At 46.3% G+C, this 27504-nt stretch overlaps 1 protein-coding gene across 2 annotated transcripts in view; it reads right to left on the bottom strand.

Moving 5' to 3' along the window:
* LOC127007633 (zinc finger protein basonuclin-2-like) overlaps positions 1-27504 on the bottom strand; it is a 216117-nt gene that overhangs the window by 8032 nt on the left and 180581 nt on the right. For both annotated transcript variants that reach the window (XM_050878784.1, XM_050878785.1), the window contains exon 4: positions 13344-13765. In XM_050878784.1, coding sequence (XP_050734741.1) covers positions 13344-13765 — 422 coding nt within the window. The remainder of the gene's footprint in view (positions 1-13343; positions 13766-27504) is intronic.

Raw genomic sequence — 27504 nt, 5'->3', positions numbered from 1 at the left:
GTATTAGCTTAAAAAGGGAAGGATAAATGGAGATAAATTACAGTGTGAAGGAGGAAGAGGGAAGAATACGTTACGAGGCGAAGGGATAATGGAATGAACGCCGACGGGATGATTTTTAGTTTATGGAAGAGAAGGAAAGGAAATTGACTTTGTTTTTTGCGTCAGCGGGAGAATATATAAACAAGGGAAGGGAAGAGGGAAAGGAGCATAATGAGAGGAGGAGGAGGAGGAGGAGGAGGAGGAGGAGGAGGACTGGCTACCTGTCGTCACCGTCACAAAGTAAACAATTGTCTCTCTGCAAGTCATCCCTATCCCCCCCTTCCCCCCCTCCTCCTCCTTCCTTAGCAGGCATACCAACCCTCCCTCTGTCCCTTTTTGTCCTCCTCCTCTTCGTTCCTCAGTCTCTCCGCCTCCTCCTCTTTTTTTCTCCTCTCTCGTCCTCGTCCTCCTTTTTTTTCTTTCTCGCTTTATCCTTCCTCTTCTTCCTCTTGTTTCTGCTTGATCATGTTCCTCTGTCATCCTCTCAATATAATTTTTGTCTCATATTTATGCGTATCCTTTTATCTTTATCTCTCTCTCTATCTCTCTATCTATTTATTTCTTATTCCTTCAGTATTTATCGTTCTCTCTCTTCTTACTTCCGTATTTGTCTTTATCTTTCTCCTTCTTCTCTTCCCTCTACATATCTGTCTCCTTCCTTATTTGTCTTTCTCCCTCTCCTTCTCCTCCTTCTACTTTCTGGTACCCGTTTTTCCCTCGTTTCTCAAATCACTAATCACTGCTTTGCCATCTTCTCCTTCATCAGGTCTAAATCAGTTTCTTCTTCAACTCCTCTCTCTCTCTGTCTCTGTCTCTCTGTCTGTCTGTCTGTCTGTCTGTCTGTCTCTGTGTGTCTGTCTGTCTCTGTGTGTCTCTGTGTGTCTCTGTCTGTCTGTCTCTCTCTCTCTCTCTCTCTCTCTCTCTCTCTCTCTCTCTCTCTCTCTCTCCCCGCCTCCTCCTATCCCCGCCTCCTCGTCCTCCCTCACAACCAGTTCCCAATATATCTGCCTCAACCTATCCTTTGCAAAATGATCTTGGATATTCATTGGGTTCGATTCTCACAAGTGGCATCTACAGGATTTCCTATTTTCTATTTTTTTTTTTATTCTGTCTTTAACTTCCAGGCGAGGCTAATAGTTATCCGTTAGAAGAGGAAAAAGTTAGTCCCATAAACCTTGTCTTAACACACGATAGATTTTTTTTTTTTTTTGGTGTGTGTTGTTATAGGTTTTGTCGCGTTTGGTTTTGCTTTGATTAGTTTCTCTCGTTTCTCTTTTTAGTTACGTTATATATATCTTAAGAGCTGGGGAAAAAAAAACTAGAGAACGATCCTTCTTTTTCTCTCTATGTACAGAATTTAACCAAAAAAATCAAAGAAAAAAAAACAATAACGGAAGAAAAAGCTGCCTCAAAAAACAACACAAAGAAAACCACCTTCACAGTCGTCTTGGGGAAAAAAAAAAAAAAAAGAGATGGTTAGCGAGCGAAGCATCTTTCTATATGTATACGGAATTACCCGCAAAATTTCAATTAAAACAAATCAACAACAACAAAAAAAGGTTATTAAGACAAACACATTAAGATCGCTACCTTCACTGTCACCCAATAATTAAAAACACCAATAGGCAATATCTTTTTAATTTCCTTCCCTTCGTCCCCTGCCCTCCGTCACCCCCTTTCCCCCCCCCTTCCCCCGTCGCTCCCCCCCCAGCTTCTTCGTCCGCTAATGGGTGACGAATGGCCGCCTTCCACCCGGCCATTCGTGGGACAATTATCATGGCGCGTGACACCTGCTGGCTGGCTCTGCGCGGCTCCATTAGTCTTGATTACAGGTGGGCCGCGAGCGTGATTACCTGGCTGACTCTCTCTCTCTCTCTCTCTCTCTCTCTCTCTCTCTCTCTCTCTCTCTCTCTCTCTCTCTCTCTCTCTCTCTCTCTCTCTCTCTCTCTCTCTCTCTCTCTCTCTCTCTCTCTCTCTCTCTCTCTCTCTCTCTCTCTCTCTCTCTCTCTCGCTAACCTTAAAACGAAACATCTGCAAGACACTATTTTTTTCCTCATCGCCATCCCGTTTACCAATAATTGAGCCGTTGCAAAAGAAGCCTGTCTGATTTGGTGTCAATGGTGGCGACTGTGGTGGTGTTGGCAACGATGGGGCTTGCTACGGTGACTGTACGAGAAGGAGGAGAAGGAGGAGGAGGAGGAGAAAGGGTGAGGAGGAGGCGCACGACGACGAGAGGAGGGGGTGGAAGGTGAAATGGAGTTGATGGAGGTGGAGGCGTGATGAAGGGGAGGAGGAAAATCATTGTATTGGAGATGATGGAGGTGACGAGAGAGCTGACAGGAGAGGGAGGTAAATGGGAGATCTTCGGAGCTGATTAGAGAAGAGAGAGGCGGAAGGGGTGAAGAGGAGTAAATGAGGGAAATAATAATAGGAAGAAGTATAAACGAAAAAGAAAATAGAAAACATGTCTTTGAAACCCACACAAACACACGCACACAAACCAAAAGTCAATTAAAACATACTTAACAAATTTATACGTGAGATAATGAACGAGGTAGTAAGGTAAAAACGGAGAATGGTAGGGAATGGGAAACAGAGGGAAAATGATGGGAGGAAAAGGGAAGGGGGGGAGAAGTAGGAAGAGGATTTTTTTCACAGTTGGGATGAGGGAGAAAGGGAAGAGAAGGGAAACAGCGAAGGAGAGGAATGAAGGAAAACAAAGGGAGAGTATGGGAAGGGAGGGAGGAGGAGAAGGATTTTTTAATAGTTGGGGATGGGAGGGAAAGATAAAGAAGGAAAACACCGAGGGAAAGGAATTAAGGATAAGGGAAGGGAAGGAAAGGAAAACAAAAAGGAAAAGAAAGGGAGGGTAAGGAAATGGAGGGAGGAGTAGGAGAAGGACCTTTTTAATAGTTGGGGATGGGAGGGAAAGATAAAGAAGGAAAACAGCGAGGGAAAGGAATAAAAGATAAGGAAAGGAAAGGGAAGGGAAACAGCGAGGGAAGGGAATGAAGGATAAGGGAAGGGAGGGAAAAAGAAGCGTAGGATATTTTTTATAGTTGGGGATTAACATTTGATGAAGCACCGGCCAGTAGCCTCCCCAGGTAAAACAGGCTAATTAGATATGTGACAGGTAACAGGACTCATTACGCCCAACACACCTGCGCTTGACGGACTGATACACGACTCTCTCTCTCTCTCCTCTCTCCTCTCTCTCTCTCTCTCTCTCTCTCTCTCTCTCTCTCTCTCGCCACACCCATGCAGTTGAGTCACAGTTCTTAAAAATATTATAATCAACGCCCACAAAAAGACTGTAGAACAAGACTGACCTCAACATACTCCCTTACCTTCACCTCCACCACCACCACCACCACCACTATCACTACTACACCACCATCACCACTACACCACCACCACCACCTCCACCTCCACTTCCACTACCCTCCCTATCCTGCCAATCCGCTTACACTTCACACACTTCCTATCCTTCACCCGACACTATCACATCCTCCCTAGAATCCTTCCTTACTTCGACCACAGAAAAAACAACGCAAATGACCCCTTCTAGTCGTCCTCGTCCTCCTCTTCCTTCTCCTCCTCCTCCTCCTCGTCCTCCTCCTCCTCCTCCTCCTCCCACACATCCACACACAAACAACAACAAACACTGGCTCGCGGGTCAGTCTTAATTGGCGGTGCAGCTGCTTAAAGGGAATTGAGTGACCAGGCAATTAACACACACACACACACACACACACACACACACACACACACACACACACACTCTGGGGTGAAAGTCAGATGCCTGTGTGCTACGACAACCATCCCTGTCAACCTTGACGTGTGTGTGTGTGTGTGTGTGTGTGTGTGTGTGTGTGTGTGTGTGTGTGTGTGTGTGTGTGTGTGTGTGCGCGGGGGATTTAAGTAGAACGTATATGACCTTGAAAACACGATGAGGAAGACACCTACACATACATGAAACACACACACACACACACACACACACACACCGCCAACAATTATGTTTAACAAGCACTTGGTCCTCACGCTCTTCCCACTCCTTGTCAACTCTCTCTCTCTCTCTCTCTCTCTCTCTCTCTCTCTCATAATAATAATAATGATGGTATTGGGACGTGTTTGCTATCTTGCACAATCTCCTCCACACACTCAGGCTGTCAAGGTGTTTATTTCCAAAGTTTTCACCTGGGCGTCGTGTCGGAGAGAGTGGCAGGTGAGGTGAGAGGCGCTTCTTCTGGCTCACTCTCATTACTGTACATGTGTCTTGTGCTTGTTCCTCGCCCCCGTGTGAAGCTTGACTCTACTACTGGCGAGACGATATAAAAAAAGAGACATCTAGTTTGTGATCACCAGTGTGGAGAAATACAGATTTTTTTTTTGTCTCTCCCGTTAAGAAAGATACCTTGCTCTATTATGTTTTTCCTTGTGTTTCTATTGAGTAAGGTTTCATGTCACTCGTCGCCCGTTATCATCACCATCACCATCTCCTCCTCCTCCTCCTCCTTCGACACCTGGCCAAGCTGGGGCACACTAATTAACCTTACACAGGTCACAAAAAGGGCTGGGTCACCTGAATAACTCACCCAATCTGGCACCTCTCTCTCTCTCTTTTCTCAAACTGGATTACAGAAGCCTGGAGATAAAACGAAGAAACACTAGAGATATATAATAAATGATGCTGCAAGAAGATCTGGGCCTTGGATAAACACACACACACACACACACACACACACACACACACACACACACACACACACACACACATACACACACACAAGGAAACCAGAGATGTGTGTGTGTGTGTGTGTGTGTGTGTGTGTGTGTGTCGTCAGCCAAATAATTTCTACATTATAATTACACCTGGAGAGTCTGATTAAAGACTGCGCAGGTGACCATTAAGAACACTTGTGCTTACCTGAGACTCTTAAGGTCACAGGTAATCAGGCAGTCATTAGCTACTGGTGTGTTAGTCATATGATCGCAATGGAGTGGGTGGTGACGAGTGGTGATGGTGGGGGAGGTGATGACGTGAAGGTGAGAGAGGAGGTATGTTTGGATTACGATGTTAGGATTGATGTGGTGATGGTAGTTGGGGTGTTCGTGGAAGGTGGGTACAGGAAAGGTGATGTAAGTGGATGGCATGAACGGTTAATCTTTGTAATACAGTACGCTGTTAAAGGTATTGTGGTGGGTAGCAATTGTAGTGGAGGGGGTGTTGAAGGGAGGTGTTAATAGTGGATGGTGGAGGTGGGTACAGGAGTGGAGATATGGATGGGGATAAGGAATGATTGGTTTGTCATCGTAATATTGCATGCTGTTGAAGGTACTGTGGTGGGTAGTGGTTGTAGTGGAGGGGGTGTTAGTGTGGGTGTTAGTGGTGGTGGTGGGTAGCGGAGGGGAGTTGTGGGTGGCGGGGAAATGAACGGTTAGTCTGTTAGTAATATTAGAGTCAACTTAAGGAATACGCATTGTGGTAGCTGATCCGTGTTCGTTGTAATACTGTTATCTTCATAGTGCTAATCATATTCTTCTTGGTATTACTTTGCGTCTTGTCTATGCTGAGCGACATGAAGAGATAGATGATGCAAGGGTGTGGTGCCTGACTGACTGACTGACTGACTGACTCTCTCTCTCTCTCTCTCTCTCTCTCTCTCTCTCTCTCTCTCTCTCTCTCTCTCTCTCTCTCTCTCTCTCTCTCTCTCTCTCTCTCTCTCTCTCTCTCTCTCATTTTGTACCTGGTTACCTGGATTTAGGCTGATTTTCTCTTTTCATCTTAACTGAATTTCGTAACATGTTTTTTTGTATTATTTCACCTTTACCATGACACACACACACACACACACACACACACACACACCTATACGCCACTTAAATGTTTCCGGAGAAGAGTTTTTTCGGTGTGGCTCTGACAAAATAATTTCAAGTGTGTCAAGAAGCGCGAGTGATGACGCACACAAGTACAATCCAAGTCGAAAAGAGAAAGATTTAAGTACGCCTCGCTTGTCAACACTTGGGAGGAGTGAAGGAGGAAGTGGGGGATGTAGAGGGAGGGAGGGGAAGGGAGGGTGTGAGGTAGGGATGGAAGGAAGGAAGGGAAGGGTGAAAATGAAGGAAATTAAGGTTCCTTGACAGGAATATTAATACTTAAGTAAGGAAACATACGACAGGATGGAAGGAAAGGGTGAGAAAGGTCATGTAAAGAGAATATTAGGGAGACGGAGTATGGGGAGGGGAAAAGGGAGAGAGGGATGAGTGGGAGTAGGATGCATGAGGAGGGAATGAGGGAGAGAGGAATAGTAGAGAAGGATGAGTGAGAAGGGAAAAAAAGAAGGGATAAGGGGGTATAGGGAAAGTGAATAGGGAGGATGGGGAGGAGAAGGAGTGAATGGGGTAAAGGTAAAAACAGTGAGGTAGGAAGGTGAGTAAGAGTATTAAATGAAATGGACATATATCTCTTGTTGTGTGTAAGAGAGTGGGAACCTGATGGTGTAGAGGGAGGATATGGGGAAGAAGAGAGGCAAATACAGGAGGTGGAGAAGGAAAGAAGGGGAGTGATGATGGAGTAAGAGGAGAGAGAGAGAGAGAGAGAGAGAGAGAGAGAGAGAGAGAGAGAGAGAGAAAATGAGAGATGGATGAGAAAACACTTGTGGGATGAGGAAGAAGTTGGGGGAGGAGTGTTAGATTGGGGAATGACTGGGAAGGTGGGGGAAGGAGAGGGGGTGGAGAGAGAGAGAGAGAGAGAGAGCAATTTATCACAGGTGTGGGAGTGATTGGTGTATACAGGTGTGGGAGTCACGGGATACTATATTATTTGTTCTACCATTATTTATGACCTCAACAACCCCCCCCCTCCCCCCCCCCCTCTGACACGCCACTCCCTCCCCCCCACCACACAACTCCCGTCACCTCAGCTTCCCCCCCCTCCACCTATTCACCCCAACGACATAATCTAAACACACCCTTAGTCCCCCTCCTCCTCCTCCTTGACCCTCACCTCCCCCAACCACACCCTGAAACTTACCACACACCACACTACCACACCCTATTAACCACACCCTGAGAGAGAGAGAGAGAGAGAGAGAGAGAGAGAGAGAGAGAGAGAGAGAGAGAGAGAGAGAGAGAGAAAAAAAAAATGAGAGAAAATGTGAGAGAGAATGAGAGAAACTAGCTCCACCCTCGCACCACGCAAACTGGCCGGTACTGTTAGCCGTTCATTAAGCAAAGGATGTAATTTCTGAAAGCAAGTCTCGGCCGCCTGCTTATGTGCGTAAGTCTTGCCCCAAATGACCAGTTGGAGGGCGCGGGCCGGAGTGAGGCGTGATGGACGACCCGCCTGACACAGAAAGTCCAGCACCTCCGCGGGCCACGACCTGCTTAGACCACTCAGTCCCGCCTGTGCCGCCGACAACACCACCACCACCTCTGCCACAACCTCCACTCCTACTACCTCCCCCACTATTGCTACCACCACAATCACCACCCCTGCCACTATTCCAGCCCCGACCACCACTGCCACAACCTCCACTCCTACTACCTCCCCCACTATTGCTACCACCACAATCACCACCCCTGCCACTATTCCAACCCCGACCACCATTGCCATAACCCCCACTCCTACTACCTCCCCCACTATTGCTACCACCACAATCACCACCCCTGCCACTATTCCAACCCCGACCACCACTGCCATAACCCCCACTCCTACTACCTCCACTACTATTGCTGCCACCACTACCATCACCCCTACCACTATCTCCAATCCCTTTGCCACCTACTACATCACGACCCCTGCTACTTCTACCCTCACAACCAGTCACCTCCTCCACCATACACCACCCTCGTTGTCACCACACCAACCACATTGCTTCTACTACCACCGTCATCCCTGTACCACCACAGTCTGCACCACCACCACTAACTATTACCACTGTCACTCCCACCACCAGAACCTCCATCACCTCCACTATCACCACCACCACCTCCACTACTCCACTATTCGTTTCCACCTTCAAACCGCGACTGCTAAGACTGGTACTGCTAATGATACCACCGCCTCCACCAACACTACCACTTGCATCACCACGACCTCCACCTCCACCAGCACCACCATCTGCTGCTACTGGTGGTGGTGGTGGTGGTGGCGCTAGTACACTATTATTAAAACTGATACTTTTTTAAAAATTTCTACGCGAACCACTACCTGCTCTCCCACGACCCAAGGGACGGTACCACTACTATTGCCACCGCTACCTCTGTGTTTACCTCTTGTACAAGACGAGTACCTAAACTATTGTACATTCACCTACAATTCCTGCTTGTTTTGATACCACCAGCACCTACGGTAACTTGTTTTTTTCTTCCAATACAAACAATATCTTGACAAACTTTTCCCCACAAAAATCTCCTTCTTTTTCCCACAACCTCAACACAAGACGAGTATTTAAACTAATGTACACCCAACTATAAATCCCGTGTCTTTTAATACCACCAGCACCTACAGTAACTAACTTTTTTTCTCTAATACAAACAACATCTTGACAAACTTTTCCCCACAAGGATTTCTTCTTCCCACAACCTCAACACAAGACGAGTATCTAAACTAATGTACATCCAACTACAATTCCCGTGTCTTTTAATACCACCAGCACCTACGGTAACCAACATTTTTTTCCAGTACCAACAATATCTTGACAATTTTCTCCCCATAATGATCTCTTCTTCCCGCAACCAAGAATCAGAGGAGTATATATACCTAAACTATTATGCATATTACTTGCCATTCCTATTTCTTTTTCTGCCACCAACACTTACAGTAACACATTTTTTACCTCCTTATCTCCTAACAGTCCCCACTACAAAATTTTCAAGCCAGAATTGTTACATGTTTTCTTTCTCTGGTAAATCTTTCCCTGGTTTTCTTCGTCTCGCTTGTTTCTGTCGCATCATCATCACAACTACATCTATCCTTATCACCGTTTACACTATTATTTTTATCATTATCACCACTACCGCCATCAGCACCATGCAATATAACCAACATCCCTCCAGATCACAGATAGAAGGCATACCACACCAAGGGCACAGTAACCACCCTCACTAAATACTGCCAGACCACTAATCCCTAGCTACCACTACTAACCATTCCCACTAATAACCTAACTACCATCATCAGTCGTAGTACACCCGCATTGCCGCCTATACAGTAACCACCACCACCACTAACACCACTAACAACAACAACAGCAACAATAATAGCTCTTGTACACAGCAACACAATCACCACTACCATCATCAACGCTCCTCCCCTTACCCGGATCCACCATCATCACCGCTACAATTATCACCATCATTATTATTATTATCATTGCCCCTTAACCTCCCCTTACCCTGGTGCTTTTATAACCCATTTTTACTTGTCGTGGCATCCTCCCTCCCCTCTCCCTGCCCCACACAATTCTCCTCCTCCTCTTCCCACCTTCTTCACCACCATCACCACCACCGCAACCACCTCCACAACCACCATCCCCTCCTCCTCCTCCTCCTCTTCCCACCTTCCTCACCACCACCATCACCACCACCACCTCCACAACCACCATCCCCTACTCCTCCTCCTCCTCTTCCCACCTTCTTCACCACCACCATCATCACCACCACCACCTCCACAACCACCATCCCCTCCTCCTCCTCCTCCTCCTCTTCCCACCTTCTTCACCACCACCATCACCACCACCACCACAACCACCATCCCCTACTCCTCCTCCTCCTCTTCCCACCTTCCTCACCATCACCACCACCACAACCACCACCACAACCACCATCCCCTACTCCTCCTCCTCCTCTTCCCACCTTCCTCACCATCACCACCACCACAACCACCACCACAACCACCATCCCCTACTCCTCCTCCTCCTCTTCCCACCTTCTTCACCACCACCATCATCACCACCACCTCCACAACCACCATCCCCTACTCCTCCTCCTCCTCCTCTTCCCACCTTCTTCACCACCACCATCACCACCACCACCTCCACAACCACCATCCCCTACTCCTCCTCCTCCTCTTCCCACCTTCTTCACCACCACCATCACCACCACCACCTCCACAACCACAACCACCATCCCCTCCTCCTCCTCCTCTTCCCACCTTCTTCACCACCACCATCACAACCACCACCATCACCATTCCCTCCTCCTCCTCCTCTTCCCACCTCCTTTCCCCACTGCTAAACAAATAAAAGAAGTATAATTCAATGATATTTTATTCCCTTTGCCGTTTTCTTTCTTTGGCAAAAATTTACGAGGGTCATAAATGAAGAAAATTACTCCTTTTATGGCCATCCAAAATTAGAAGAGTAAATACATTATGTGAAGAAAAAAAAGAAACAAACTCCGGGACATTGATTTTCTTAAACGTTAATATATTTAGTCTTTTCGTGTGCTCCGGCTGATACATTTTCTTTATGACATGTTTTGAGCGGGCACTAACTTAGACGTCAAAAGGTAATGGCATGTTTTCTTCTCTCCTCTTTTTTGTGCTTCTCTTTTCGTCTCTTGATGCATGCGTGTGTGTGTGTGTTTGTGTGTGTGTGCATTTGTAAACCTACTTTCACAAATCTCTCTCTCTCTCTCTGTGTGTGTGTGTGTGTGTGTGTGTGTGTGTTTTCCTTCTACTTTCATTCTTTCCTAACTCTTTTATCTTTCTCTTTTAACTGTCACATCTGCTTTCTCTCTCTCTCTCTCTCTCTCTCTCGTATCCGTAACAGTATTTGCTTCAGTTCGTCCTCCTCTCATCAGCCCCGGCCCATCCCTGCTCTCTGATTGGCGGAGGGCTTTGGGCACGTCATCAACTGTCTATCTATTCTCATTCGCTGATTGGACAAGCACTCGACGCGTCACATTTATCAGAGCCAATCAGAGTAAGTTTTTTGCCTCCAGCCTTAATAGTTCCCTGATGACTGCGTAGCTTCAGTCGCATTTGTGTTTATCGATTTATCATCTATATTCTCTTTTTTTTTTTCTTCTTCGATCGTTCGTTCCCTTCCTCCCCCTCGGTCCTTACTGGTAGTGGTGGTGCTGCTGCTAAGTCCTTTACGTTTATGCTCTTTCATCATTAAGATTCATTTACAGATTCAGCCGATTAGCCGGTGACGGAGCCGCTTTGGAAATGTTACGGTTCAAAGCGAGGTGTTCTTATAGGGGGGGCGGGGGACTCAATACTATTTTTTCTCTCGCCTCTGAATTATTGATGACGAGGGCCTTTGTCAGCGTCCCGAAGTGCTGATCAAGATATTAAGCCCAACAAGCGGTGCGTGCGTTCGCTACACAAATTACTGGCGCTAAACGGGTATTCATAAACATTTTTTTCTTTCTCTTCTCTCCCCTGACTATCATTATTGAACCTTTTCCTTTTGCCTGCCTCTCACAACGTCCGGGTGTAAGTAAAGTTTCTCGTTATGTATTTATTTTTATGCATGCAAACACATTTATTTATTGTTATTATTTACACGTGAGTTATGTTTATTTAGGTTTGACTTTTATTCAGTTTTTTCTATTATTTTCTTGCTCACATCGTCTGGGGGTAAGGATTGTCGTTATGTATGTAGTTTTATGTATGCAAACAGATTTATTCGTTGTTTATTATTTATACGACCGTTAGTTTATTTAGCGTTCACACTCATTCGTTCCTCTATTATTTGCTTGCATCTCACAACGGCCGGGGTACAGTCTGTCGTTGTGTGTGTATTTTATGTATCCAAACACACTTCATCGTTTTTATCATTCATTGGTCGGGTATTATTATTATTTATTTTTTAGCTTTAACACACTTGTTCGTATTTTTATATTATTTCTTTGTGAGTTGGTTTACTTAGCCTGGACAAGCCCCGCCCAGCCGCCCTTCCCATCACGGCGGCACAGACACGCACCGCCCCGTGGCCTGCGTGACGGATCCAAAGTTCAAGGTGTGATTGGTGCTGCGGGATAGGTTGACTGAGGCCTGTCTGTCTGTCTGTCCGTGTCTCTATCTATCTGTCTGTCTGTCTGTTAGTTAGTTAGTTATACTTTCCTTTATTGTGATCATATTCTAAAGATGTGCTCTCTCTCTCTCTCTCTCTCTCTCTCTCTCTCTCAATAACCGCATTAGTAAATTTGCAGACGACACAAAGATTGGTAACTCGGTTCTCACTGACGAAGACAGGCAAAGCCTCCAAGAGGATTTGCACAAAATTTCAGCTTGGTCGGATAGATGGGAGATGCCCTTTAACGTAGACAAGTGCCAGGTCCTTCAAGTTGGAACGAGGAATAAAAAGTTTGATTACGAAATGCGCGGCGTTAAACTCAAAAGCGTTCAATGCGTCAAGGACTTGGGGGTCAAAATCGCGTCAAACCTCAAAGTCTCACAGCAATGCATCGATGCAGCAAATAAAGCGAACAGAATGTTGGGCTTCATTAAAAGAAACTTTTTATTTAAGAATAAAGATGTAATACTCCCGCTCTACAACAGTTTAGTCAGACCCCACTTGGAATATGCGGTACAGGTTTGGTCTCCTCACCATGCAAAGGATATTGCTAAATTAGAAGGTGTTCAGCGTCGGGCAACGAAAATTATCCCTTCCTTGCGCAACAAATCCTACGAAGAAAGGCTTTCTACCCTTAACATGTTCTCTCTTGAGAAACGTCGCCTCCGAGGAAAACTGATCGAATGTTTTAAAATACTTAATGGTTTCACGAATGTAGACAGATCAACATTGTTTATGATCGATGACACTTTGCGCACGAGGAACAATGGCGTAAAACTCAGATGTAGACAAGTAAATTCAGACTGCACCAAATTTTTCTTCACCAACGTTGTAGTGCGAGAATGGAATAAGCTCCCATCATCAGTGGTCCAGTGTAACACGATTGACTCCTTCAAAAATAAGCTCGACCGTCACTTCCTTCAACTTAATATCAACTAGAGTAGAAATGCAACGTTTTGGAGTCTTCTGATTAATGTAAAATCACTTAGGTTTAAGGACAGACCACCAAGTCTGGACCATGGGGTCTGTGTGGTCTGATTTTCTATGTAAATCTATGTAAATCTCTCTCTCTCTCTCTCTCTCTCTCTCACGTACATACACACATAGATACACAAAGAAATATACACACACAAACATAAACATAACACACAAAAACAAACACACTAAATACAATAATTCAGCCTAACCCAACCCAACACAATACAACACAAGCACGCACACATGACACAGTGAGTAACCCATCCCAACCCAACCAAACACAACACAACCCACCTGCAGCTTGTAGCCGCGGGCGTAGTCCTCGTAGGTCCAGCCGAAGCCGTGGAGGACCTGCAGGACGTCTTCGTGGGTTAGGACCGAGAAGAGGCGGTCCAGGAGGATCTTGAGCCGGATGGGCAGCGCCTGGCAGCCGTACAGGATGAGGGAGGCAATGTCCAGCACGAGGGAGGGCTTCACGAGTTCAAGCCCTCCCTCCTTCTCCCTGACCCCTGCCGCCCTCACCTCCGGCACCACGCCCAGACCCACACCGATGCCCGAGGTCACGCTGGACTCCCTGGGACCCACGCCCACGCCCACGCCGACGCCGCCCCGCTCTCCGCTCATGGACAGCGCGGCACCGAGGCTGGCACTCAGGCCCCCGAAGGAACCGCCGAGGCCGCCGCTGAACACCCCGCGGAACCCCAAGTTGTCCAGGGCTGCGGAGAAGAAGAGAGAAGGTTAGGTCAGGCTGTGATGGTGGCGAGGATGGTTGTCTTATATACTAACACTGGACTACCTATGAGAGCTACTGTACGACTACTATTACTGCTACTGTCTCTACTACTACTGCTGCTGCTGATGTTACTACTATTACTTCTGAAGCAGTATAAATGTTAACATACCGGTGATAATGATTAGTGAGAGTATATTGGTATGAACATGAGCACTGGTGATGTAAATAAAATAAATAAGTAAAAAAATAAAGAATAGAAACCTCAATAAAATGATTCGACGATATGAGAGTAATACGGTACTTATGAAACAATGAAAATTCAGACATATACAAGGTCATTCATATACTAATTTGCGTACAGAGAAGATTAAAAGTGTAAAGAAAGGAGCCAAGGTAACACTATTGATGCTACACGCTGCTCAGACGGTCACGTGAGGAAGGTAGGCGATGAAGGGTTAAGCTCACCGACAAGAGCCCTTCAGGAGAGTCTGATAAGAAGACTCCGCGAAGAAGAAATAGGGTGAAATATTAACACACAATGCTACACTAACGCACTTTCCTGCCCTTCTCAAGCATTCCACCCCCCCCCCTCCTCTCTCTCTCTCTCTCTCTCTCTCTCTCTCTCTCTCTCTCTCTCTCTCTCTCTTCCACATTCTACCACCTCCTCCAGGCCTCTTTTCTCCTCGGTCTGTCTGGCTCACTTCCCCTGACAGTCATACCTCCCCCTCCCTCCCTCTCTCCCAACCTCTCCCCCTCCCCTCCCTCCCCCCTCTCGCCCCCCACAGGGATAACCACCGTGATGGCCAGACGGACAGACCACACTTCCCGCCGCACACATAAACTACTGGATTCTGTGTTGGCCATTTGCCCTGTTTTCCTTTTTTTTTTTTTCTCGTGAGTGTATACGCCGGAGTGGACGGCATAGTGTGTGTGTGTGTGGGTGTGGGTGTGTGTGTGTCAAAACGATAAAGAGGAACCGGTATGAAAGATTGTGGGAAGAAATTTACCTTTTATTGTCATTATTTTTTTCTCCGCGTACACAACTATCAAATTATAAACAAAACCTGCGATAAAAATGGATTAGTAAAAAAAAAAAGTTGCTAATAATGATAATAATACTACGATCATGAATGAGAACAAGTATAACTCTGACAACCATAAAAAAAAAATAAACACGAGGAAAAGAATGAAGGAAAACCACAAAAAAGTATGCGTTGGTTCGCTCAAAGAAACACACAAACACAGGAGGAAGGGGAGGATGACATGGCCTTGAGATAGCAGGGGAGGGGAGGATAAGATAGGATATGAGAGAGAGAGAGAGAGAGAGAGAGAGAGAGAGAGAGAGAGAGAGAGAGAGAGAGAGAGAGAGAGAGAGAGATTGTGTCAGCCAAAAACAGGTGATGGAGAACAAGAACACGCAATGACGTATGACAGGTGAACGTACGCTATATAACAAGGCGCACACACACACACACACACACACACACACACACACCTCAGTTAACAACCCAATCATAGGATATTTATATGAAAATTTCTAACCAGGCAGTCAATATAGGTTTTCCTCGTCGTGTGTGTGTGTGTGTGTGTGTGTGTGTGTGTGTGTGTTCTAGTAGACGGTTGCTTAGTGCCTTTCCATATTACTCTCCATCTTCTTTATTTCCTTCCTTTATTCCGTTGTTCTTCCGTCCATAAAACGCATGAGTGGAAATAAACAGGAGAGAAAAAGGGAAATGTGGACGAAGAAAGGATGTAAGGCAATGTAGTACTGAGACAAATGATGAGGGAGGGAAGGAGGGAGGAAAGGGAGGGAGGGAGATAAGGAGGGAAGGTAAGCAGGGAGGCCAGGTGATGTAAGGGAGGGAGGGAGGGAGGAGAGAAGTGGCGGGAAGTTGAGGTGTCTCACTAAACGCATCCTGAACGAGGAATTGCAATTTATTACAAGTGAAGACAACCATAATGCGTCCAGGTAAAGATGTATTGAGAGCACTAACCCCAAGGCGGACAGGTGGGGGAAGGTAGTGGTGGAGGGAGGGAGGACAGGTAAGGAGGGGGGAGGAGGGACAGGTATGAAGGAAAAGACCGTGGGACATACATCGGAAAAAAAAGAGAAAAAAAAATTGCCACTAGTTTTCTTGCAATGTTTTAAGAATAACAACAAGAACAAAAACAACGACGAAGACAACGAATATAGGTACTAGAAACAGGTTGAATGCATGAGTTTAATAAAAAAATGTGTGTACTTATATCCGAGCCATCTTCTGTCTGATCACCTCTCTACCTTTCTGTCTGTCTGTCTCCCTGTGTTTATCTCCCTATGTGTCTGTTATTGTTGTGCGATTGCCTGTCGGTCTGTTTTCCTCTCTCTGTCTGTGTATCTCTTCCTTCCTTCTTCCATTTTCGGTATTCATCTTTAACTTCCTCTTCCTTTTTCTTTTCATCCCCGTCTGCGCCTCTCTGTCTGTGAGTCTGTATACATCATTTATTATTTTTTTTATTTTACAGCAAAGGAAACCGATCAGGGGCTTAAAAAAAGAAAATAATGAAAAAACAGCCCGCTACTTTCTGGCCCTAAAAAGATTGAAGAGGAATGGCCGAGTGCATGTCTCTGTTCCTCTCCCTGTCTGTGTATATATGTATCTCTCCCTTCCTACTTCCATCTTCTGTGTTCTCATCCATCATTCCCTGTCTTCACTTCCTCTTTCTTCCCCTCTCTCCCTGTCTGTGTATCTCCTTCCTTCCTCCTGTTCCTTCTGTCTGTGTATCTCTTCCTTTCTTCTTCCTTCCATCTTCTGTGTTCTCATCCATCATTCCCTGTCTTTCCTTCCCTCATTCTCTCTATCTGTGTATCTTTTCCTTCCTTCTATCTTCTGTGTTCCCCTTTATCATTCTCTCTGTCTTTCCTCCCCTCCCCTCTCCCTCTGTTTGTGTGTCTCTTTCGTCCTCCTTCCATCTTTTGTGTTCTCATTCATCATTCCCTGTCTTTCCTTCCCTCATTCTCTCTATCTGTGTGTCTCTTCCTTCCTTTTATCTTCTGTGTTCTCCTTTATCATTCTCCCTGGCGTCCCTCCCCTTCCCTCTCCCTCCCTCCCGCTTTGACACGTCTCCAGAACCGCTAAATTTATGTTTGGACAAATTTTCCGCCACACTCAAAAACCTACCAAGAAAACCACAGGGAATGACAAATCGACTCTCTCTCTCTCTCTCTCTCTCTCTCTCTCTCACACACACACACACACACACACACACCAGACATGCAATAGCGGAGCCGTTTAATTTATCTTTTCCTTTTTCTTTTTTCTCTTTCTTGTTTACTTACACGCGTCTGTCAACAAGGATTTTCAAGACAACACCATAAATTTACCTTTGCACTTCTCTTCCTTCTCCTCCTCCTCCTCCTCCTCCTCCTCCTCCTCCTCACCTCCTCCTCCTCCTCCTCCTCCTCCCCCTTTTCAATAGTGATGATAATCCTCCCTTTATCTCCTCTTTTCCTTTCTCTCTTCCTCCTCCTCTTCCTCCTCCTCCTCCTCCATAAACGATGACGAGTGATTATAATAAAGACAACATTCCTTCAGTTTCCCAAAGCGGTGGAGGAGGAGGAGGAGGAGGAGGATGAGGAGGAGGAGGTTCGCACTTGAGTGGAGATGCGGCGTAGGAGAGAAAGTGGATTTATTGGTGTTGCTGGTGATGCTGCTGAAGGTGGTGGTAATGGTGGAGATGGTGACGTCGGGGGTTGAAAATGAAGGACAGAGGTAAAGGAAGGTGAATCTGGTGTTCGAGAGGCTGACACAGGTGAATATGAGATTACCTGGATATAGATTCACCAGGTAAGTGTGACCAGTGAAGTAGTGAAACCTATGAAGCCCATCCAGAGAGTATTGAACACCTTTTAAGAACGATCGATACAGAGTTAGGTGCTGCAAGTGAAGGATAGAGGTAGAGGAAGTTAAAGCTGCAGGTGAATGAGATTACCTGGATATAGATTCGCCAGGTAAGTGTGAACAGGGAAGTACTGAAACCTATGAAGCCCATCCAGAGAGTATTGAACACCTTTTAAAAACGATCGCTTCAGAGTTAGGTGCTCTGAGTGAAGGACAGGTGTTAAAGGAGATAAGGCAGGTGAGTATGAAAGTAACTAGACATGCATCCGCCAGGTAAGTGTGAACAGGTAAGCAGTAAAACTCATAATGAAAATATCGATCATCTTTTAAGAACAACGAACTCAGAGACATCGCGAAGAGTGGAGAGAAATCGCCTCAATATGCATACGAGTTTTTCATTGGTTTTCGTTGGCTCGTGGATGGATGATTGAAAGACAAACAATAATGGAGAGACAAATACCGAGAAGCACAAACAAGGAAGGGTCTGCCGGTCCTTCCTCCTGACAACACGGAGACGCAACGCCGAGACGGAAGTGATGGAAAGACGAAATGTGTGTGTGTGTGTGTGCGTGTGTGTGTGGGGGGGGTGGAGGGGGGGGGGAGAAGGGTTGATAAAAAGAAAGATGGGGACACACACACACACACACACACACACACACACACACACACACGAACATACTATAAATAGGAACATCACTTAACTAGTCTAAAAAAAAAAGGAAATAGTAAAACAAATAATAAAACAAAAAACAATGAAAAGTAAACTGATAAAACAATAATAAATACGAAAAAAATAACAAAAAAAGAAATGATAACGAGTGCAAGGAACAGTAAAGGGCAAAATATAAGTAAAGTGAAGAGAGGGAAGACGAGTAGAAGGGAACCGAGCCGGGAGTGGGACTGGACTGACTGGCGAACCTGTATAAAGAACATCCCTCACCAGGCACTGTTTTCCAAGGCTCCAGCCGCCGGGGGGAGAAGAGGAGGAGGAGGAGGATGGGGAGGAGGAGGAGCGAGGGTCAGGGAAGAGCAGGGAGAAGGGTGATGATACTGGTTCTTTTTAAGACAGCCTGACTAGTCTTCCTGTTCTCTCTCTCTCTCTCTCTCTCTCTCTCTCTCTCTCTCTCTCTCTCTCTCTGATAATTCAAGCGTGTCTAGCGTTCAGATATTTATTTATATTGTTGTCGGTGTTACGAGTTAGCGTTGTGTTGTCATTGTTGTTTTTGTTGTTGTTGTCGGTGCTGTTGTTGCCGCTGTTACTTATGCTCCGAGTTTTTGCCGGCTGTCAAAATCAGTCTCGCCCGCAGCACGTCTCCTAATTTCATTTTCTTCTAACTTATGCATGAGCGCTTTTTATTTTTTTCCATCTTCTCTCTCTCTCTCTCTCTCTCTCTCTCTCTCTCTCTCTCTCTCTCTCTCTCTCTCTCTCTCTCTCTCTCTCTCTCTCTCTCTCTCTCTGTAATATCCGTAAAACATAAGCGTAATTCTCTATAATTACACACACACACACACACACACACACACACACACACCCTCCTCCATCCCTCCCTCCAGGTATAAGAATCAGAGGGAAGAAAATGTGAGAGAAGTTCCTCCCTCCTTCTCTCCATCCCTCCCAAGATCGTGTCCAGCCCGAGACTTCATTTACATAGAGATTAAAAAAAATAGAGAAGGATTGTTTGTCTTTGTCATCGTGGCGCAGCGCTGCCAACCGAGGAGGAGGAGGAAGAGGAGGAGGAGGAGGAAGGAGAAGATTTGAGGAGGGAGAAAAAGGTGGTACAAAAAGGGCTAAAAATCTTCCCCAATGTTAGAGTGGAGAAGAGTTATCTGAGTAAAGAGGAGACAAATTGTTGGATATCCTTCGCTTGCTCCGTCATTTCCAGTCCTTCATCTCCTCCTCCCCATCCTCTTGCTCCTTCTCCTCCTCTTCTTGCTCTTTCTCCTCCTCACCATCCTCTTGCAAATTCTCCTCATCCTCTTTCACCTTATCCTTTTCCTCATTCTCCTTCTTTTTCTCCTCTTTTCCTCCTTCTCCTCATCCTCTTGGCCCTTCTCGTCCTTTTCCTCCTTCTTCTTTTTCTCCTCTTTTGCTCTTCTCCTCATCCTTTTGTTCCTTTTCCTCATCCTCTTGCTCCTTCTCCGCCTGTTCTTCCTTTTCCCCTTTCATCTTCTCCGTCCTCCTTTTCATCCTCCTACTTCCCCACGGTCCTTCCCCTCCTCCACCTTACCATTGCAACAACACCCTCACCACTACCACTCCACTCCACTCCTACAACCAAAACCACGAGGTTCACCTCATCTTCCATCACATCATCCTCCACCTCCACCGACAGAAACACTTCGGTGGACTATCTGCCTCTCCACCTCCACCAGTCAACCACCACCAGCACCACCCAACAGGGCCGCCCTCTACCGCCAGTTCTACCAAATTATCCTCCGAACGGCAACTGTCCGCGTGATTGACATGGGGGGCGGAGCCAGGCGTCCTTTGCCCCTCCCACCATCATCACGTGTCCTCGCCCCTCCTCGCCTGCCCTGTCCCTCGCCGTCTCTCCCTCTCTCTGCCTTCCTCCTGTCGCCCTCTGCCCTGCCTGCCTCACGGGACCACCTTTATACCGCGAATCTGCCTAATTTTACGTGGACGCGGCTCTCGGCTCACCCTCCTTGGCCCTACAGTCATAGAAAACGCCGTGCAGTGAGGCGACTAATGGGGTGACTCAAGGAAGACGCGACCCCCATCATGACTGCGTTGAATCCCGCCGGACGGACACACGGACTGACAACCCGCACCGCCGCACGAGTCCCTGTGGAGCCGCCGCCGCCGCCACCGCCGCCGCGCACCGTCGCCCCGCCAACACACGTATGCAGGAGGGAATCGGAATATGATAAACACACTGCGGCTTCTTGCGTTCTCATTGGCTACTAAGCTCTGAGGGCTGAGTTAGGAGGACCCACCTTCAGCCCCCAGTCCCCGCCTCCCACGCCAAGTACCTCGTATATTTTACAAGGGGGGGAGGGGGGGGGAGAGCAAGAGGGCCATGCCACTTCAACCCTTGTGCATCCGGGTGTGAAGGGCCTGTTTTCCGAGGCACGGGGCACGCGAGGAACCGTCCGACTCTCAGGCAGGTTTCATAAGGCTCATTTTTTCCCCCAGAGGGACAAGTATCATCCCCCCTGTACGAGTTCTGAAATGGAAGGGCCTTGCTGGGGGGGCAGGGAGGGGGGGAAGGACTGAGGTAGTAGGAGGAGAGAGGTGAGTGGAAGGACAAGACGAAAGGGAGGAGGAGGAGGAGGAGGAGGAGGAGAGGAGTGGAAAAAAGAGAGGGCACAAAAAAAGAAAGACCAAGCGAAATTCCTGGCGACACACACACACACACACACACACACACACACACACACACACACACGCAGCGAGACGCCCTTGGAGTTAACTCGAACTTAACCGCGGGAGGGCCGAGTGAATACACACGCACACACACGCACACGAATATACGTACATGAAACCATCAGGCGCAGAAGAATATGCCTTGAACACAGAACTATGAAAATGGGGAGGAGGAGGAGGAGGAGGAGGAGATGGTGATTGACGTTTACGGCCTCCTTGTCTGCCCGCCCTTACTGCCCCAGCGATCTCTCTCCAAAAGATGTGTTCTCCAGTCTGATTTCATATTATATTATACAGTTTGGGGGCATTCTTTAGCTTATTACGGCGAGGGGGAGGCGGTGACGGAGGAGGAGGAGGAAGCGCAGGAGCAGGAGGAGAAGGAGGAGGAGGAGGAGGAGGTAGGTAAGACAAGGAGGTGGACAGGTTAAGACGAGGAGGACACGCAAGAGGAAGATGGCGAGCAGAACAAAGGTAAATAAATATAAATAAGGATAACAAAGGAAATAGTTACTTAGTGGGAACAGCCGAAAAGAAGCACAAAATAAAATGAAGCAGTTAATTCTAGGAAACGCAAAAAGGAACGGAATTCTTCTCTCCAACTCACTTTTTTCCCTTCACTTATCCTTTTCCTCTCTTCATTATCTTTCTATATATGTAATTCTAGTCCTCAGGGTGGTGGAGGAGGTGGTTGTGGGTTAGTTGGTTATGGTGGAGGTGGTGATGACGAAGGTGGTGATTAAAAAGAGCGAAGTCGTGATGGTGATTATGGTGGTGGTGGTGATGAATTTCGTGGTAGCAGTGGTGGTGATGGTCATGTGGATGGAGGTGAAGGTGGTGGTAGTAGTGGTGTTTGTAGCAATATAAAGTGCGAAAGTGATGGACGTGGTGGAGATGGTGGTGGTGGTAATGGTGATGAAGATAGTGTTGAAGATGGTAGAGGAAGTCATAATGCTTGTGGTGGTATGGTGAAGACGGCTGTGTTAGTGGTTGATATTAGTGGTAGTGGTAGATATTGGTAGTGTTGGTAATAGTGGTAGTTGTTTAAATCGTGGTGGTGATGGTGGAGATGAAGAGGTTGGCAGTAGTAGTAACAGTGGTGATGATAAAAGTGGTGACAGTGATCGTGGTGGTGGTGAAAGTGGTAGTAGTAGTGGTGGTGGTGATGAAGACGTTGGAGGTAACAGTAGTAGTGGTGATGAGCATGAAGGTGTTGGAGGTGGTGATGAGCATGATGGTGGTGGTGGTGATGAAGACGTTGGAGGTAACAGTAGTAGTGGTGATGAGCATGAAGGTGTTGGAGGTGGTGATGAGCATGATGGTGGTGGTGGTGATGAAGACGTTAGAAGTAATAGTAGTAGTGGTGATGAGCATGAAGGTATTGGAGGTGGTGATGAGCATGATGGTGGTGGTGGTGATGAAGACGTTGGAGGTAATAGTAGTAGTGGTGATGAGCATGAAGGTATTGGAGGTGGTGATGAGCATGATGGTGGTGGTGGTGATGAGCATGAAGGTAATAGTGTTTGAATTGGTGGTGATGGTGGTGGTGATGGAGATGGTGGTGGTGGTGAAGACGTCGGCAGTAGTAGTCCCGGTGGTGGTGCGGGCGAGGCCAAAGCTTAAGCCGGCGTCCATTCATCACCACTGGAGGTTATTAAACAAGGCTTGATGATACGCCGGCGGATAATCTCGGGTCGCTTATACGCCTCGGGAATGGTCTGTTGCGGACTGTATTTGCATTTCTGTAGGCTCTGGCGGGGGGGGCGGGGGGGGGCAGCGGGGGGGAGGTAGGTAAGCTGGACTCGGGTGCGTGTGGGAGGAAGAGGAGAAGACCGAGAAAGGATAAACAGGAGACGAGAGAATAAAGAATAAAGAAGGAATAAAGGCAAGGTGGAGAGAATGGACAAGCGGATATACAAGGAGAGAAGAAGAAAGGAAGGAGATGAGGAAAGAAAGCATAAAGGAGGAATTAATGTAAGGCGAGGAGAGAGAAGGAGACGTCTGGAAGGATTGGGACAAAGAAAAAGGACGAACGGAAGGAGGCGAAGGAATAAAATAAAATAAAAAGGAATGAAGGTAAAGTGGGAAAGGAAAGACAGCCAAGTGGGAAGATAGGGGGAAAGGGCGAGAGGGGATGAACGGAATAAGGTGAATGATGAAGGAATGAAAAAGGAATGAAGGTAAGGAGAGAAGAGAACAGGCCAAACGTGTGAATGCAAAAAAGAAGCAAGCAAGAGAAGACGGAAGGAAGGAGGTGAAGAAAGAGGAAAGAGGGAATGCAGGCAAGGTGAAAAGAGAAGAGGATGTGTAAGAGAGGAGGTGCGAAAGAGGACGAAAGGAAGGAGGGAAGGGAAAAAGAAAGAAAAAGATGAGGTAAGGGAAAGGAAAGGATTGGGGTGTGCGTAAGAAGATAAATGAATGGGAGAACGAAGGAAGGAAGGAAGAAGGTGTAGGAGGGACAAGAGAAGAAAAATTGTCAAGATAAGGGAGAGGAAAGGACTAGCGGACGCCTAAGAAGAAGAGAGAAGGGGAAGAGGATGAAGGGAAGAAAAAAAAAGCTAAAAACAAGAGCAAATAAAGAAGGGAAGTGGGAGAAAATGATGGTATAGAAAAGATACTAAGAAAAGAAGACGAAAAAGAAAAATGTGGAAGGAATAAAAGGAAGTAATAAAGGAAAAGAGTTACTGAAAGAGAGGAAATATGTGCGAAAAGGAAAGGAAAAGTTAAAATAAAAAGAAAAGGGAATAATAAAAGGAAAGTTGAGATATATAGAAAGTATGAGGGAAAGGAAGGGAAGGAGAGGAAAAAAGCTGAGTGTGGAGGCGAAGGAAGGAAGGTCTGGCAGGGAAAGGTTTGAGGAAAAGCAAGGAGGAGAGGCTGATAGGCGGAGGTGAGGGAGAGACAGGGAGAGGACTGAGGAGGGAGATAGCGGGAGAGTGAGAGAGAGAGAGAGAGAGAGAGAGAGAGAGAGAGAGAGAGAGAGAGAGAGAGAGAGAGAGAGAGAGAGAGAGAGAGGGTGAAGTTATGGAGCCTGAAGGGGGGGGAGGGAGGAGGAGGAGGAGGAGGAGGAGGAGGAGGAGGGGGAGGGTATGGAGCTAGAGGTGTTAGTTAATAAATAAATAAAAAGTATGAAAGCTAAAAAAAAAAATACATCGAAGCCAAGTTTACAAAAATAACAAAAAAAGGAGAAAAAAAACGTTAATATGGACTTTGCTAACAGGAAAAATATATAAAAATCCACAACATAATTAGCAAAGTAACGCCATAATTAATTACAAGAGCGCTAAGTCTGCTGCCAACATTAACTCTTCAACCCCAAAAAATGCGATGTAATATTAAAATGGAGGAAACTATAATAATAAACACTCTTCATTCATTAGCGAGATTTGTTTCCTCTGCTTCACGCGTGTTTCTTTGCTCCCGAGGCTGGTCTGTACCGTTCTCTCGTGTTCCCCTCCTCAAAGGTTAACATCTCTATTTTCTTTTTCTTATCATTCATGACTTCGCCACTCTCTACCGTGACCTTTGCTTCCCTTTTGTCTCACACATCGACTCTGGTTTCCAATTTCACACAACATTTTTTTTTTGTAATATGAACCGTCGTGTGGTATTTCCGACATTACATCTCTTAGGAGCAAACCTTTTATTTCTTGGGCTCACACGTACAGTTGGGGGCGTACGGAAATTCAAAATATGTCTGAGAAATATGCCGCATACAAGTATTCTAAAGTTCACGTGAGAGAATATTGAACAACACCCCAACACCTGAAATTTCAAAGACGGAATCCCTGACATTTTTCTTTCCTAACACAGCCTCTGCTTACTTGCATTTCCTATCGCGTACCGTTTACATAATACCCTTTTTTTCCTAACACAATTACTGTCTATATATTTGAATACCCTAACACAATCTCTAATATCCTTTCCTAAGACACAGCCCCTGACTATTTGAATTTTCTAACACACAACCTCCAATGCTCTTCTTATCAAACCCCCTTACTACTTAAATCTTCTAACACAACCTCTACTACCCCTTCCTTCTTAACACACAGCCCCAGACCATTTGAATCTCCTAACACTACCTCTACACAATATCCTTTCTCCCTGACACACAACCCCTAACATTCCTCTTTGCAGTATATCGAAGACCATTCCTTCAACTCTACTACCCCTTCCTTCTTAACACACAGCCCCAGACCATTTGAATCTCCTAACACTACCTCTACACAATATCCTTTCTCCCTGACACACAACCCCTAACATTCCTCTTTGCAGTATATCGAAGACCATTCCTTCAACTCTATTACCCCTTCCTTCTCAACACACAACCCCAGACCATTTGAATCTCCTAACACTACCTCTACACAACCTCCTTTCTCCCTGACACACAATCCCTAACATTCGTCTTTATTGTATATCGCAGACGCTCTCCAATACCATATCCATTCCTTCTGTATAAATAACATCACCTCTACCATCTTCCTCGAGTCCGATAAACCTCACACCAGTATCCGATTCCTCACACCTACCCCAGCACCCCATAACTCACCACCCACGGCAAATCACGCCCTCCTACCGCGCCAGGGCTCCAGTATTCGCCTCCTGCCGGCACAAGAGCTTGAGTTTACCTGCGCGTCACCTGAAGAACTAGAAACATATGTACACCTGGCCCCGTCCCTTCTTATGACAACTGGGCCGCCATGCAAATTCCTGATTACTATGGAAATTGAGGGAGTCCGGATAACACGCTGTGGCTCGTCCATCATGTTAGGGGGATTGGGAGGAGGGAGGGAGGGAGGGAGGGAGGGAGGGAGGGAGGGAGAAAAAAAAAGAGGCGTGGCGGTGAGGGAAGGGGCTGGGCTGCGAGGAGGCGACGAGGACGACTACACCGCGATGACTACCTGTGTGTGTGTGTGTGTGTGTGTGTGTGTGTGTGTGTGTGTGTAGTTGCAGCTGTATTCACGGTATGATTTTTGTTATAATTTTCGTTCCCCAGGTGTTCAATAAATTAGAAAAAGCAACATACCTCATAACACTTTCGTTAATATAGAATTCCATTAACCGGAAAGAAGCATATTTAAATGGCCTAGTTTAATTAGGTCGCTAAAAAAGTACTCCATAAACGTCAGTTATATAAAAAAGATAAGACGGAACACCTCACCTGGTATTAATAACTTCACAGGTAAGGAAAAGTTCATAGGTATCCCCTTAAAAATAACTTCAGGATTCAACGAAGAGAAAGAAGTTGCGTTGTCGATCACGCTTCCACACTTCAACATAAACCCAAAGTAGGAGGCATACCTTATAGCTGCGCATAGCCTCGGTGCCCATCTCCATCGCATTGGCCATATCACTCACGCATTTTACGCTTTATTAACAAACCTGGCAATCCGTTCTTCGTTCAGACTAGGTAGCGGTAGTTATAGTGGTGGTGGTGGTGGTGGTGGTGGTGGAAACGTTGGCAGTATAGTGGTAACAGTGATGATAATAATGGTAACAGAAATCGTGCTGGTAATAGTGGTAGCCAGAGCAATGGTAGTGGTGAAGACGTGGGCAGTAGTAGCAGAAGTAGTAGTAGTAGTAGTAGTAGTAGTAGTAGTAGTAGTAGTAGTAGTAGTGAAAGTAACTGGTGTTGATAATAGTGGTAAAAGTGATCGTGGTGGTAGTGTATGTGGTAGCGGTGGAGTGGTAGGGGCGGGTGAAGGGAAAATACGGTCACGTGAATGTCGTGCGGAATTGAGGTGAAGCGATAGAGGTGTTGAGGCTAATGATCCACAAACTGCAAACAAAGATACGGCAAAAAATGAATGCATAATGAAACAGATAATGACGAGAAAGATAACCCGCAGATAACCCACAGGACACGAAGAACACACACTCGCACACGCACACACACACGCACACACACACACGAAGACTTGAAAGGACAGGAAAAGTATTATTATGAGAGAGCATGTCGTTTAAAAAATCCTGGGACACACACACACACACACACACACACTGGAGCAAGGCAATGAACGGGTGACCTTCCCTCTCTCCCCCACCTGTCCCTCTCACTCCGCCTCACCTGTCCATCTTACCTGTCCACTCTTTGCTCCGTTGACTCGGCTGCATCGGCTTTGTTTATTTATTCATTGGTTTGTTTTATATTTAGCTTCGTGGCGGACCGGACCAGGCGCCTTCCTGTTCAGAGTCAAGGCCAGACCAGGAAAGGCTACTGAACCGAGTCTTGGGATGAGTTTTTTTCCCGCTAAGTTAAAGATTGTTAATGTCAAGTCTTGTCGTTAATGAGGTGTGTATAGATTGTGAGCAGGAAAAGCAATTGTTGTATCGTCGTTATTTTCGTCATGTTTTCGTAGTTTCGTTGTCACCCGCTCAGATCATTCCTGCTCATTCTTAACCGTTTCACGTCACTTTAGTCCATTCCAGCGCATTTTAGTTTTGTTCTAATTTCGTGTC

This window comes from Eriocheir sinensis, chromosome 36 (genome assembly GCF_024679095.1).
Source record: "Eriocheir sinensis breed Jianghai 21 chromosome 36, ASM2467909v1, whole genome shotgun sequence".
NCBI classification, from domain to species: domain Eukaryota; kingdom Metazoa; phylum Arthropoda; class Malacostraca; order Decapoda; family Varunidae; genus Eriocheir; species Eriocheir sinensis.
The sequence above is the reverse complement of the archived record's forward strand: the minus strand, read 5'-3'. Positions and strand labels throughout refer to the sequence as shown.